We start from the raw sequence: 15,415 nt of genomic DNA on the forward strand, positions 1-15,415 counted from the left end.
ACTTATGTAGTTACTGTATTTACATTACTAAATTAGATAATTAACACTGAACCATAATTAGCCCAAGTCCCCAAAGCTATTTAGACTTCCACAAAGCTTTATACAGAGGTGATATAAAGGGAGATTTAGATTAATTAGCTCTGGCCAGGCCAACAGTATGTGCAAGTTCCCTTTAAAAAGCAATTAGCTTGTGAAAATAAAAAAGATGAACAAGCAACCTGGAATGTTTATAGGATATTCAATCGCAGTGCTCAATTTTTTAAGCAATTGGGTAAATTTTTCCTTTTTCCATTTTTAAAGCTGACTAGACAGTTAAACAAAAAATGGCATGTGAAAAAAATCTACTTTATTCTGTATTATGAGCATTTAGGTGGAAAATAAGGAAAAGCAGAAGCTTGGCCCCTAAGCCAGCTGGCCTATCAGTAAACCCTATATCTGCAAACCCTAGAGTTGTAATTTACTTTCACGTGTATTTAAACACAAGAACAAAAATGTAATATATGGCTCCTTAGATGTGGTAGCTGTATTAGTTTTTTTATTTCAGGCTTTTTCCCTATATTTCTATAACACTAAGCGGTCTATTCACGAAGCAGCCGAAGGATCTAGCCGTAGCTTCGGGCGATCCATCGGCTAGCTTCGGCCCCAGGACCCCTTCGGTTCGATAGAACTGAAGGGGTGCTGTACGGGCTATTCACTATAGCCCGTACAGCTCCCGAACGTGGCCGAGCGGCTCAGTCGAGCCGAACGCATATGCCTCGTCTCGGCTGAGCCGCGCTGAAAGCCGAAGCTGGCCGACAGCCTGCTTCTGACAGCTGGGCAGAGCCAGCCGTGATCTTACGCCTGGATCCGGCCACTTGCAGAGAGATCAGTGTCCCTGGTTACTTGCTAACCAGGGACACTGATCTCCAAACAGCAAACTCTCCCTGGCACTCCGGGAGTCTCCCGCTCCCGACCGCCAAGGAGAGAAACAGTGCTGTTTCTAGCTGTCACTGCTAGCTCCGCACAATCGTTTTCTATTTACTTTTTTAATTATTTTTCTGTTCTGCTCGGTCCCTCTGAGGGACCGAGCAGAACAGCCGAGCCGAATGCCGCTCAGCTGCATTCGGCTATTCACTCACTGCTGTTCGGCATCTATAAGAATAGGCCGAACAGCAGTGAGTAGCCTGCCGGAACTCCTTCTGCACTTCGGGTCGGCCAAACATGCTGAGCATGTTCGGCCGACCCGAAGCCATGCGAAGCAAGCCGATGTATATTGGCTGAAATCAGCCGTACCAGCCTGAAGTGAATAGCCGAACAGTGTTCGGCTCACTTCACTTAAGGTCGGTCATTCACTCGGCTGCCTACGGCAGCTTAGTGAATAGACCCATAAGGGGCATTTTGTAGTTCACAGAGCTGAACTGGCCAGGGCTGAAAATCGATTTGGAGATTGCAGAGCAGCAGAGGCAGAGCACACAGGAAGTTACAAGCTCACTGGATTTCTGGCAGGATGAACAGATGCTTTTTGCTCATATTCACCAGATAGAACAAAACACTTACAGTAATATTTTTAACAAATCAAAAAGGAAAAATAAGAAATGTTTATCACTTGGGTTTACATACATATACGTACATGTCAACAAAATAAAGGATCATTTGTTACCTACCACTTGAAGTAAAGCAAGATATCCTGCTCCCACATTATCAAAGTTTACTTTGACATTCCTCCAGCGGGCAGCTTTTGTGATGTTACTGAGCTGAATGCAATCACTGTAGTTGTTAACTTCACTTATAGGGAACATGAGACCAGATGTAATATTAACACAGTAATAATATTTTCCAGCAAACAGGTTCACTCCCATTATGCTAAAAATCAGCCAGAATATAAGGCAGACTAGAAGCACGTTCATGATGGAAGGTATGGCACCAATCAAAGCATTCACAACCACCTGAAAAGTCAAGAAAGGGTAATAAAACAATGATGTATAAAACATGGCATTAAAGGTTCAAAGAAGACTGACTTTCCAAAGCCGCAGCAGATTTTTGTAATTAAAGGTACACTCTAATTCAAAGAAAATTGGACCTTTGATTCAAAGCTGATACACTAAACCAAAAGTGCAAACTTTTGTATGTCAAAATGACAACTTGCTAAAAACATTTTTTGCACACACTGATTAAACACAAAGTCGTGCACATTCCTATGCCAAATATTGTTTGAGGACAAATAATTTCTCATGCAAACTGAAAAGCAGTAGTGGTGTGGGACCAATGGTACCTTATCAGCACTCCCACGCCATGACTGACTCTCAGTTTGGGGGGGTGTCCTTTACAAAAACAGCCACTTTGCCCTACATGGTAGCTTCCATAGATATTTTCTTGTGCTACTGCATTTCTTACTTTGTGTTCTACAAAAATTACAGTTCAGTGTTATAATAAGCCATTTAAAATGTTCGAATTATATCTTATACAGTGGTCTCCAAACTGTGGCTCATGGGCCTCATTCAGTCCTATGTTTGCCTATATGCAGTCCTTGGGGTACTTTTCCTTCCACAACATACAAATGATGGGGCATTATTCCTTACACTGACACCAATGCTGGGGCATTATTTCACCTCCCACTGACCACAAGGTCATTTTTCTACTACCACTGACCATCAACTGGGGCGTTTTCTTACTTCCACTGACCACTATGCCTGAAACATTGTTTACTCCCACTGATCACTGATGACGGGGCATTTTTTTTACTACCAGTGCCCCCTAAAGTCTGAGGAACAATGAAATGACCCTTTGTTTAGAAGGCTTTGGAACCCCTAACCTAATACAATATACAGGGTTATTGACAAAAGGGTGAAGAGTTTGGAGAAGGAAGGAGAAGTGAACAATCTAGGACAACATAGCTGAACTGGAAAGTGAGCTGAATTGGAGCATTTTTCCAAATCAGCTATTTTGTCCTAGATTGTTCACTTCTCCTGTCTTCTCCAAACTCTTCACCCTTTTGTCAATAACCCTGATACTATTGTCATAATGTTGCCTTCTAGTTTTTTAAAGGACAATGGCCATGAAGGAAAAATGTGAACCTCCTTTTGAAAATGATAGCTTCCTGCCATGCTTTAGTATCAGTAAATTTAGTAACCGATACAGAACTAGCATCCAGCTTATGAATGAAGTTATAAGTCCTGATTTGCATACTTGTTCCTGGTCAGGGGGTCAGAAAACAGTGACATCATTGGATTGTCAGGCCGGGAAGCAAGCATTTTCCAAAAATGGGGTTTAACAGTGCCAGCGTATGCAAGTTTCTTATAACAAGAATTCCATAAAGTACATGTAAACCCTAAATGAATGTTATTTGGTTTGCTGCAGCACAATGTTTCACTTTCTTTCATCCTTTATTGTATCTCAGTGATGCTGATCTCCTGTAGCCAGAACTGACAAACAATTTGGCCAGTTGGCCCACCTACTGAACCTCCATCTGTGTCTTAGCAAGAAATGAAGCTTTGCCCACACAACATCATTGGCTGACAGGTGGCTGAGCTGCACAGGGTCATTTGTTGCTAGGATGCTAGAGAAAACATCCAATCGAAATGAACCCAGACCAGTTCACTCATCACTAGTTGTGTTCACTAGGGATGTTCAGATATCAGTTCAGATACCAGTGCCAATACTTGGCATTTTCACGAGATCTACCAGGGTTGCAGAGGTTGCAGATGGGACCTGGCTCTGGCGCTCTTCCACTGTCCTGAAATCATTAGTCTGTGTTGTTTTAGAAAAACTGTAACATGACAACAAAAAATTATCAGTAATTGGTATCTGTGAGGACTTGGACAAGTATCAGTACTTGTACTTGAAAAAATGGTATTGGTGCATCCCTAATATATATTTATTAAAAAAAATCATACATTAAAACAGAGATGTACAAATCTCAGGAGCCCTGTATGCGCCTTAAAAATGACAGCTGCCTCCTAACTTTTGAACTTTTCTCTTGTGTAGTCTTTGCGCTGGAAAAGTATCTGTACATGTACCGAGTGCGGTACTTGATATCTGAACATTCCTACTGGCAGTCTCCATCAAGAGAGCGTGTGTAACAGGGTGACAATGCAGGAGAACAGCAGGGAAACAGGGCCACTGAGTTGTCACCCTAAAATTTAGGAAAAACAGGAAGTTTCTAAACAAGGACCTTCTTCAGGTATTATTATTTTTTTAAATAGCATATTTCAAAATTTTGCAATAGTGTTTATAAAGCCTAAATCTACTTTTTAGTATGATTGGCATCATGCTCCACTGCATACCATTTTCTTAACAAATCATTTTTTGGGCATCTACTGCAATGTTTCTTATGTCGAGATCCTGTTGCAGGTTGACAACCCTATGCCACTGCCTCACAACAAAAAGCAGCAATGTCAGCAAGCCATGCATACTTCTTCAGATGGGTTTGGCTGCCTATTAAGTGAGTAGGAGGTATCCTCAAACCTGAGAGGCTGCCCAAGAGTCAACTGAAGGTGCACATAGGGCAAATTGACAGCGCTGCTGATAATTGTGAGGCAGTAGCTTAACGTTGTTAACCCGCAAAAGGAAGTGAAGTTACTGGTAGCATCTCAAGGCAAATATGAAAAATTTAAAAATGAAAAAATGAAGATTTGTTTAAAAAGAAAAAAAAACAATTGGGCGGAGCTAGCAGTGACAGCTAGCTCCGTCCCATTGTTTCCTATTGGTCGGCACTGGCTAAAGTCTTCTAGCAGGTCCTGGCCAATGAATAAAAACAGGGCGGAGACGGCCATGACGCCACGGCCGCCTCCGCCCAGTCGTTATTGTTTAAGGACAGTTCAGGGTCCCCAGGTCATTTGGGGACGCTGCTTTGTCATTAAAACTGGGTGGAGCCCACCATGACATTACGGCTGGCTCCGCCCGGCCGTCATTTGCGGGGAGGTTCGGGTGTCACTTCGGCTCAGTCGAGCCGGAGCATATTCTTAAGCCGCTCATCCGCCTTTGGCTGCTGTACGGCAATCATGAATAGGCGGCCGAAAAGAGCCGAGGGATCAGCCGAAGCTACGGCTGAATCATTCGGCTCCTTTGTGAATAACCTCCTTAGCTTTACATTCTGTAATTGTAAATAACAGTCGTTTTAGTAGGAAGTGGAATGTGAGATTCTTAGAGATTCCCACTGCCCAGTATTTACATTCTGAGTGTATCTGCAATAATTAGCATTGGCCCATTGGTCACTTTATGTCTAATGGTGCCTTTAACTGTTCGCTGAATTTTAGTGGATGGCCTTTGCCAGGCACAGAGGTGATTGTACTACATTGAATAATAGACTTAGCAATACTTCAGAGGATGTTCTAGTTAAATATTTTTGTGTAGTCTAAACCTGAAAGGGGCTTCTATACTTGTTATAAGAGCTACTTGGTCTTCCTGGTCTGGTTTGTTTAGACATGATCTCTGATAATCTCTGGGGCCTTACTAAAACAATTATATATGTCAGATCATTTATATGTCATAATAATTTAATATTTATATGTCACACTCATTCTGTGACTTCACACATTGTTCACACTGAAGTTTGTGTTAGAGTTTTGCAGCAAGGGGGGTGAATATTAATTCATTATTTATTTATAAATACATTTAAAAGACATTGAAAATAATTCAGTATGTAATTTTAAAATGTAAACTTACCCTCATCCCTTCAAACCTTGAGAGGGCCCTCAGGGGTCTCAGTGCTCGCAGGGTTCTAAGTGACTTTATCGCTCCTAACTCGGAGTACCCCAAAGCATTGGCTACAAGGCTAACCAAAGATATCTTAAAAAAAAAAAAAGACAATTATTCATTGATCTAAACTAGAGGACATCTATTACATAGTAGTATATCAATGGCTGTATTGTATAATCAGGGAATCTCCTCAGGTGGCATCTCAATAGGGGTGTGTGGGGAGCAGCAGACGGGTGACCACAGCATCCCAGGTTCCTAAGAGCTCTTAGCAACGTGTAACTGTCTGTCTGGCCTTCTGCCCAGGTCACTGATGTCATCAGTTGCCAGGGAGCTGAGTGTCCCAGGCTTTCATTCACCAACCTCCTGACAACCATGGAGGTCAGTGGGCTGGGCGAAAATGGACAGAGAGCCGCTGACAGCACAGCTCTAACACAGCCACTCATCCCACCGCATGCGCCGCAAAGCACCCCACAAGCACTATCAGCAGCAACCAACGCCACTCAACGCCACGTCATTGAAATTCAATATTCATCATTCCTACTGCACAGTAAAGATAAATAAAAGTCAGATATTTTGATTTTTTTCGGGTAGAATGAAAGATTGTAAATCGTATTAGGGCCTATTCGCACCATGCCAGTCCTTTTGTAGTAAGTTTAACACACACATGTTAACGTGGGTTGCATTAAAAGAGAACAAAAGCCAATCTATTTTTGCTATAGTTCTCTTTAGGGTCATAGGAAGACATATACTAATGTCCTCCTGTGACCCAAAACTCAGCATATAGCGGGTGATTTTTCTTAACAGTAGGATTGATATGCTAAAGGCAAATAGGCTGTTCACTCTGCAAGGGAATCGACACTTTGCACAGAACGTTTCCCATTAGCTTAATGAATGAAGTGGAGCTCTGCTGACTGTCATCATCCAATGATGTGCAAGCCAAAATAATGTTTTTTTTTTAAATTTTCCATGCACATATTTGGGTACTCTTTGCAAAGTGAAATTTCTCTACATTCACTAAGCTAAGGAAACCTTCACTTTCCTGTAATTTCCCTTGCACAGTGGGCAGCCCATTTGCCTTAAGTAAATTAGCCAAAATGAGTTTTAGTTTGCTTTAGGGTTTCCTGAACATTGTATGATTTCTTTTCACACAGAAATAAACAGGAGTACGTACATCTACAATCAGAAAATCCAACCAGCACCAGGCATTAGTGAAATATGTGGCGAATCCATAGGCTACCCATTTCAAAAGCATTTCTGCTATAAAGACATAGGTGAAGACTTTGTCAGCATACTCCAACACAGTCTTGATAGTTTTATGCTTCTCAATATTTATATCCTCAAAAGCCTGAAAAAAATAAGGTTAAAAAAGGGTGTTAGCTATGAACCAACTCCATATTTTAAATTTGGACATCAAAATCCACCTTTATATATAATTATATTTAAAGGTGATTGCAAGAAAATATAAAAATCCACAATTTAGTCCGTAGCCTAGTTATTTGCTTAATTAATTCCACTGAATTGATCCAAACGCTATTAATTTAACTACATGAAAAATGATTGACAGTGAGCTGCACAACAAAAATTAAGTGAGGAGTAGGAGGCTAGGAGCAGGGAGTCAATCACAGTAAAACTTCTCTCCAATCTGAATGACTGAATAAATCTTTCTATGTGGTCCATACAGTAATCCCCATTGCCAGCTGTCATTTCTATAAATCAGAGTAACCCGGGGGCTTGTACCCATTTCCCCTTTGTCAGACCTTCTCTGTATTGCCTTGATGCTGGTAAATGCTCGCTGATATGTAATTCCCTAACTATTCACCTCCATTTAAAAAAAAAAAAAAACAACAGTACAAGAGAGAATTAAACAAGTCTGATTAGGTTGGCGTAGTGAAACACTAAGTGCGTTGTTCTCACCAAGGCCCCGCTGCTAAGAAGAATCATGAGGATTATAAATGATTCAAACCAGCTGTGCTCCACAATAAGGTAGCAGGTTTTCCTGAGGTTCCACCAGGTTTTTCCTTTCCCCTCTTCAATGTTGATACGGCAGCATGCAAATTTCTCCACGCATCCTGGGGACAGAAGAAAAGGAGCTGGCAAGTAATCAATTAACACTGCTAACAAGGGTTTTTCCTGCCCCTAGGAAGACCATAGCCTGAATAGCGCAGTTGCGGCAGCTTTTACTTTGTAGATTGTTTTCAAAATGTTGACAATTCTTATGACTGTGCTCTAAAAGTATGTTAACACAAAGGCTCTAAAAATATTTCCAAAGCAGCTAACTTTGGGGTTGCATAAAGCAGTTTATGAATCAAACATTTCCAGCATATAAATCAAAGTGAACATGTACTAAGTCTTAATCCAAACTGTGTGTCCACCACGAAGATGCCAGAACTTTGCACATCACATGACATGGAGCTTCTAGTTATGGTTGTCGCTTAAGGGTGTGAAATCACATAGTTATTGTAGTGGAATTTTGATACTAACTCATACATTTCATATTGTGGATAATACTAAGCATATGCATTGTTATTGTTAATAATATCTGTTCACGCTAGTAATGTAAGCCAAATTCACTTGGACATGTTCTGTTATGTTGAAGACATTCCACCAGTAATACACATGAATTGTTGTGCTCAAATGACTGTCTTGTGTCAAGGAAGAGGTTGATTGTCCAAGAAAATGGAAAGTGTGAAAGTTTCAGAAGCTAACCTGTTATGTCTTCAGAATCCAATCAATGGAGTGCCATGAAGCGATTTGACAACAATTCACATCTTTAGACATGCAATTCAAACATCGACATGTCTAAATATGTAAATTGTTGTCAGATGGCTGGGGTACAGATGTAAAAACCGCATTATATATGCATTACATCCTGGAGTATGTTCCTGAGATGTATTTAAGCCACTTGCATGAGTAGTGGAATGTTTTCAACTTTACAGAACAAGTCTAGTTAAATGTAAGTTACTGCTACTAGCTACTTTCATGGTCAGCAGCTGCAGCCATAGTCATTCAGAATCCAGTGGCTCCCTCTATGATCAAAATGACAGACCACATAAAATCTTTATCTGAGGTTTATGCCATAGCTGAGGTGGGCAATGGCGCATAGGACTTTGTTATAAAAACAACTAATATATTTTAAAGAACCTCTGTGTTTGTTTTCAGGTCTGCACATCTGCAACAGTTGTTATCAGGATATCCCTTCTGGATCTTTCAATGATGTTATATTAGGGCTACTAAAATAGTGGCTGGTCATATAGCAGGAATACACTGGAGTCCCAAGAGATATATAATGCCAAAAGGGAACCCAGCAAAATCCTGACCTTTCAACTGACCTTTTGTAATGTTGTTTCTGACCAAGGCAGAAAATGTAATAAAAAAAGGTCATGAATGTATCTTAACTAATCTGCCCTTGTGTGTCTGCTTCTCCCTACACCCCCTTTGTAAAATTTGCCCTTCCAAGGTCTGGTAAAGGAGAAAGGATTAGATGTCAGACATATTAGTATGCTACTTTGTGGCATAATGATAATATCAATATACATGGGAATTAAATCAGAACAGTTGCCATATTGTTTGCATTAGGGATGCACCGATACCAATACTAGTATCAGTATCGGTGCCGAGTATTTGGGCGAGTACTCATACTCGCCCAAATGCTCCAATACCTAGCCTTATACTTGGGCTTCTGGTATCGGAAAGCCGAGCATGAGTCATTAAATGACGCCCAGCTTCCTGATTGGCCAGAAAGCCGGCTCCGTGCTTCTCGTTACCTAGTGACGAGAAGCATGGAGACGGCTTCCCTGCTAATCAGGAAGCCAGGTGGCGAGTCATTACATGCAGCCTGGCTTTCTTAATGGGGCTTCCGGTATCGCTAATTATCGACAAAAAAATATCGGTACTCGGTGCATCTCTAGTTTGCATAAATAGATTTCAAAATGTAAAGATACAAAAACCCACTTAAATAAACTCAAAGTTTGTTAAATTGAGGGTGCACAAAAGATGTCACATTGACACTTGGGATTTGCACTTAAACAATTTTGGTACATCATTGCCAGTGATGCTGGTGAATAACACACTATGCCTGGCTTATCACCAGCAGCACAACATGTTTTCTATTTAACAATATTCAGTATTTACAAAACTCAGTAACATTGGCAATGGGAAGGGAACATACCATCTGTGAAGCATGGCTCTGGATAAAGTGTCTCCTCATAGTCATAACCCAAGAAATCATCTTCTCCTTCCATTCCTGGTGGTCTGATGTCTATCGTGCTAGCCTCTGAGGAGCTGGAAAGTTTTACTTTCTGTAAGGAAGTCAAACGGTAAAATACAATTAGAGTGTTTGATATTGAAGCACACGCTCTAATGACACAGTGCCAAGAGCAACGAGTTACCCAAATCAACCAATCACACATCAGTTTTTTAGATAACTGACTAAACTGCTAAAAACTGACATCTGATTAATCACTGCAGGTTAAAGTGCATCACTTTTCGTACTGATCTTGTCTTTATTCAGGAAGGTGGTTTCTGGTGCAATTTTGCAAATGTGTCTAATGTGGGAAAAATAAAAATTGAAAGCTGCCAATAGTAAAGTACAGAAGATTCAGAAGTGTTAAACCAAAGCTGCATGTAGACAACTTGGTCTTCAAAGATCTCTTTTTAAGCAACAGTTTATGTCAACTTGGCGGTTATAATATTTGCTAAAAGCTGATAACATAACTGCCAGTGGTCTTGGCACATTCTGGTCTTAAATACATACTGTGCTAAGAAAGCAGCAACACAGTATTAGTGACTCATTTTGTCAGATACACATATGTGTGCCATGTATTTCCTTTGTCAAGCTCACTTTTTTTGCATTCTTTGATACAAGTAACTAATGCATACTAAATTTGCCATATGATTTTCAAGTATACTACTATAATCCAGGTGTACTATTGATATTAACCATCCACTATCAATGCAGCTTTGCTTTTACACTCACTGAATTTTACTATACCTCCATACTGGAGCTTTCTTTTTTCATTTTATATCCTCCACATTAATGCAAGAACCACCAAAGCTTCTTTGTCCCAACAGGACTACATCAGATCGCATAAAGAGATGCTGGTAGGGAGTGTCATCTGCTTTAATTTACCTACAGTAAAATTAAATGTCAGTTAAAGTGCAATGTTGTATGTATATTTAATGATCTATTGAATGATTATGCTCATTGTGGTGGAACTGGCAGAGTGGCTGGGCACCTGGGTCAAGGTTTCATCATTTGGGGAGTACCATTTCACATAGCTCCCAAATAGTCTAAAATATAAAAAATAAATTATAACATTTATAAAATCCCTGTTTTAATTATTCTGAAATGTGCATAGATTGCTCAAAAAGTGTCATATGTGCTTATACTTACCTTCCCCAACGATTCAATCAGATGCAAGAGTAAAGAGAAGAAGCACTTTGTGACTGAATTGGAGCTGATCACTCAAATCCCATCCCCATTCGAAAGTTTCGGGTGCATGTGCAACCCATTGTAAAGCACCAGAAATGTCATATCAAGGAAAAGGAGTGAGTCGAATGCTTCCCCAAATAAGTATTGCTGACCTTAGCTCACTTAATGGGAGTAAAGGTAACTTTAGGCACCTCCAGAGGCTGGGATAATAAGTGAACCTGTTGCTTTGCTCTGCAAGGGGTAGCACAGATTCGCTTTAAATTATTAATTGATCTGATTTAATCAGATTTACCTCTAGCTTTTTAGACCTCTATTCAAGCATTAGACAGAGCAGAGCTTACCTTATACCTCTTGAAATAATAATCCTACAATACCTATGCAAACGTTTTTTTATCCATTTGCAAAAAAGTGACAGTTGTTTATTTTCCTTGCCCTGGGAAGGGATACACCGCTGCTGTCCTCTTTATATTAAATACAAGTCTTTACTAGGGAGCAAGTTTGTGTCACATATTGTGGCAGCAAGCAGGACTACTGATCTCTAGCAGAAAATGGCATGACTGCAAAGCACAGAAGATAGTTAGAATAAGAAATGTTAAAATATTATAGAGGTAAAATCCCTCATTGAATGCTTATTAGATCATAATCAGTGCAGATTATTTCAGCAAGTTATCAATTTAAATGCTTTTTTCACCTTCAGATGACTTTAATATTTGTGGCTTGCACAGACTCTCCAGCAAACCTTTCCAAATTATATTACACTTTCTAGAACCCATTAAAGAAGTACTCCAGGATCTTTTTATTAAGTGCTCGTTTGTATCTAAACTCAAAGATAACACATTTATACTCATCCAAAGCTCTGAGCCGGCTTCTTCTAAGACCAGTCCTTCTAACTTCTCTCCCCCTCCACTGCAGAGATCTAAGGTCCCATAAATCACCAATGTCTATACACTGTGTATAGACATGAGGATGCTGTGGAAGATTCCAATGCTGCAGGGATGGAAAGATGGGCTCTAAGGAGTGCTGTGGCAGCTGGCCGGCTCAGAGCTTCGGGTGAGTATATTTTTGCTATTTTAGCACCTAGACACAAACAAGCACTTAACCCTTGCAGTGCACGGGTAGCCCCACTGTATGGGTTAATAAAAAGACTGGAGTTCTTCTTTAACATAATGTTTTAATTATATTATATATACTAATATATTTATATAATTTGACAAACGTTATTTTTTTTTTCCTGAATTATGACACTAAGGGGTATATTTAGAAAACAAAATCACTGTGCAAATGTATCAGAAAATAATACCCCTAATGTATTTATGATATGCAAAGTTTTAATTTCTGATATTAAATTGTCTTTCGCAGGGTGAATGTAAAGTACCATAGTATTAAATCCTAAGAGAAAATAGCCTAAAACAACAGGCCAAGAACAATTGACCAGAAGAGTAAATAACCTAAAACAATTCAAGTAAAATAATAATATAATATGGGTGAGGCCTCTGCACTGGCTTGTGAGTGATCAAAACGTATAGTGCTAACAACAGAACAAGGATTGGATTCCATAAGATAAAATAGTGCAGAAACCTGGTGAAGGAAGCATAGTTAATATACAGAGCAGGAACAGGTGCCTGAAGGGACAAATAAATAGCACAAGGACTGACAAGGAGATTTAGGCATCAGTGCAGAGCAAGGACTGGACTGCAAGTGCAGGATTAATGCAAACAAATAGGGAATGGGGTGTAGCTTCAGGATCCATAAAGGAAAATCATAGACTGGGGAGCATATACAGTAAGTGCAACCAAAGCAAAAAGCTTCTGTTCTCTCTTCTCTTTCTCGGCCGCTGCAGCTACAGCGGCCAAGAAGGAGAAGAGAGAACAGAAGTGAATGCTTGCCGTGGCGGTAGTGGTACATCCAGAGCCGTATCTAGCTCTCTGCGCTCCCTCTCTCTTCTCCCGGCCGCTGCAGCTTCAGCTCCACTCAGAGAGGCGGCTCTGATCACACCCATTATCGCTCTCTCTTCTCTCCTCCAGGCCGCTCTGAAGCTGCAGTGGCCATGAGGAGAGAGAGGGAACGCTGACAGGTGTGATCGCCGAAGACCTCTGAGTGCCCGCTTCGTGGAGCTGAAGCTGCAGCGGTCGGGAGAAGAGGGAGGGTTCGCTCAGCGGTGTGAATGTGATTAGAGCAGAGTCTGCGCCTCTCTGATATCTTTGCAAATGCCCCCCACCGCTGCAAGCACCTAATCTCTCCCCTTTTGGCTGCTGCAGAGCGGCTGAGAAGGGAGAGATTAAATGCTTACGGTGGCAGTGGGGGGCGTTTGCAAAGGTATCAGAGAGGCTTGGGGGGCAATTGCCACCCTGCCCCCGGGACCAGTCTGCCCCTGGGTCAGACTAATCCAGCACGTTATTAATTTTAGTGCCCCACTCAATATGACCGCAAGCAACGGGTATACTGAGTGGGGCAACTCAGATTAATAACGTCCGAAAGATGTGGACTGGGAGGGTGGCCTCTTTAAGACTGCTCTGACTTTAAGACTGCGGCGGCGGGGAGAAGCGAACAAGAAGCTCCACTGCCATTGTCTGTGACCTCTTTGATTGGGCTCCTCGGCAGCCACAGCGGTTTCCTCCGCCCACCTCAGCTGCCATTGGTGGGAGAGGAAGACTGCCGAACCGCAGTTGGCCAGCTTCTGCTGCGTGGGAGAGAGAGCACCCCTGGAGGCGGCTGGACTTGCAGGACACCTCGCTGCTCCCCCACCATTACCAGGAGAAGAAGAGGTCAAAGCAACTGTAAGTCCCTGTACTTTCTTTGTGACCTCTGCACTGCGTTACATTCTGACCGCTGACCTCTGTACTGTGTACTGACCTCTGTACTGTGCGTCACACCCTGATCTCTGTACTGTGCGTCACACCCTGACCTCTGTACTGCGCATCACATTACTGACCTCTGCACTGCCTGTCACATTGCTGACCTCTGCACTGCGCATCACATTGCTGACCTCTGCACTGCGCGTCACATTGCTGACTGGTGTATTGTGCGTCACACAGCTGTATTCTGCATTGCACCACTGACTTCTGTACTGTGCGTTGTTACTGATCTTTATACTCTGCGTCACACCGCTGAACTGGCGGAGTTAAGGCCGGTTCAGGGTAGGGGTTAGGTGGGGCAACTATTAGGTGATTGCACCTATCTGTAGTGGGGCAGCCAATAGGGGAACATTAGGAGTGTCTATGCCTCACCAGTCAATCACTGGGAGTTTCATGGCCAGTGGTGCATGCTGAGGAAGTGCATAAATACTCAGGATTCGCCATATGCTCAGGGCAGTTTGCCCCAGGCCTAGATTGGTGTGGGATGTACAAGTTAGGAGAAGCTGACTAGGCCTCAAGCCTGGAGGAGGCCACATGTGGACCCAGGTGGGGTCTGGAAATATCTGGGAAGGGGAACTGGAGGTGTCAGGACCTCAGGAACAAGTCTGGCATCTCTCCTATTGAAGATCTCATGCATAACCTCTATTCAGATTTTGCTCCATTACACAGTGTCAACCGCTGCGCAACTACAGTATTCCTGCACTGTGGAAGCTGGAAGGGATTGGTGAGTCTTGAATCTATTGTCTATGAATGTCTGAAGCCCCCTCTCCCAATCCGGCTGTTCTTTAATAAAGCATCTAAAAAGTCCTTAAAGTAACTGGCACCGGATTTTCAGACCTCCCTACATTTGGAGGTCTACAACAGGGACCGCCTCAGGGAGCGCTACACGACTTTTGCACGAATGCTGATACATTAGCACAGTGATTTTTTTTATCTTTCTATAAATAGACCCAAAAGTGTTCCTGGGAAACAACATAATTGTATAAAGAGAGCATGGGAGAGCTGCACCAGTGCCAGGGTAACTAAATTAAAGGTTACCTACACCTATTTTTGCCTTATTGCAAGGACAATGTATTTATACAAGATTAAAGTTAAAAAAAACTTTAGGCACTGTCCGATATGGTCAACTTACCAGGCCAAATTGAGCACTTGATTGTAATCAGCCAGGAGCTACAGGCAACAGGGAGGAATGCAAGTCCAGGGAAGCAACTTGTACCTCCTTCTGCTATGGCCATTTATGCCTCCCCATTGCCTGAGCCTCCCTGCAAGCCCCAAAGTATTGGTAATGATTGCAGTTCACCAAGGTTTTTTATTCAGTTAGTATAATATATGCAGGTTATGGGTGGGATGGAAAAAGGGTTATAATAGCAATACTGATATACCATATGGAGCTAAATAATGAGAGAATTATTCAAAAATTCAATAGAAGGTAAAATAATAGGTAGAATTCTAC

The 15,415-nt window shown here is 41.7% G+C and overlaps 1 protein-coding gene across 1 annotated transcript in view; it reads right to left on the reverse strand.

Moving 5' to 3' along the window:
- The window catches only part of LOC108785199 (sodium channel protein type 2 subunit alpha-like), a 167,403-nt gene that overhangs the window by 18,425 nt on the left and 133,563 nt on the right, over positions 1 to 15,415 (reverse strand). Inside the window, exons 23-27 of the mRNA XM_018554236.1 lie at positions 9,845 to 9,974; positions 7,591 to 7,745; positions 6,848 to 7,021; positions 5,644 to 5,766; positions 1,644 to 1,925 (exon numbers count right to left, since the gene is read on the reverse strand). Of these exons, the coding sequence (XP_018409738.1) occupies positions 1,644 to 1,925; positions 5,644 to 5,766; positions 6,848 to 7,021; positions 7,591 to 7,745; positions 9,845 to 9,974 (864 nt within the window). The remainder of the gene's footprint in view (positions 1 to 1,643; positions 1,926 to 5,643; positions 5,767 to 6,847; positions 7,022 to 7,590; positions 7,746 to 9,844; positions 9,975 to 15,415) is intronic.

Source organism: Nanorana parkeri, unplaced genomic scaffold (assembly GCF_000935625.1).
Source record: "Nanorana parkeri isolate BGI_ZX_2015 unplaced genomic scaffold, ASM93562v1 scaffold149, whole genome shotgun sequence".
NCBI lineage: Eukaryota > Metazoa > Chordata > Amphibia > Anura > Dicroglossidae > Nanorana > Nanorana parkeri.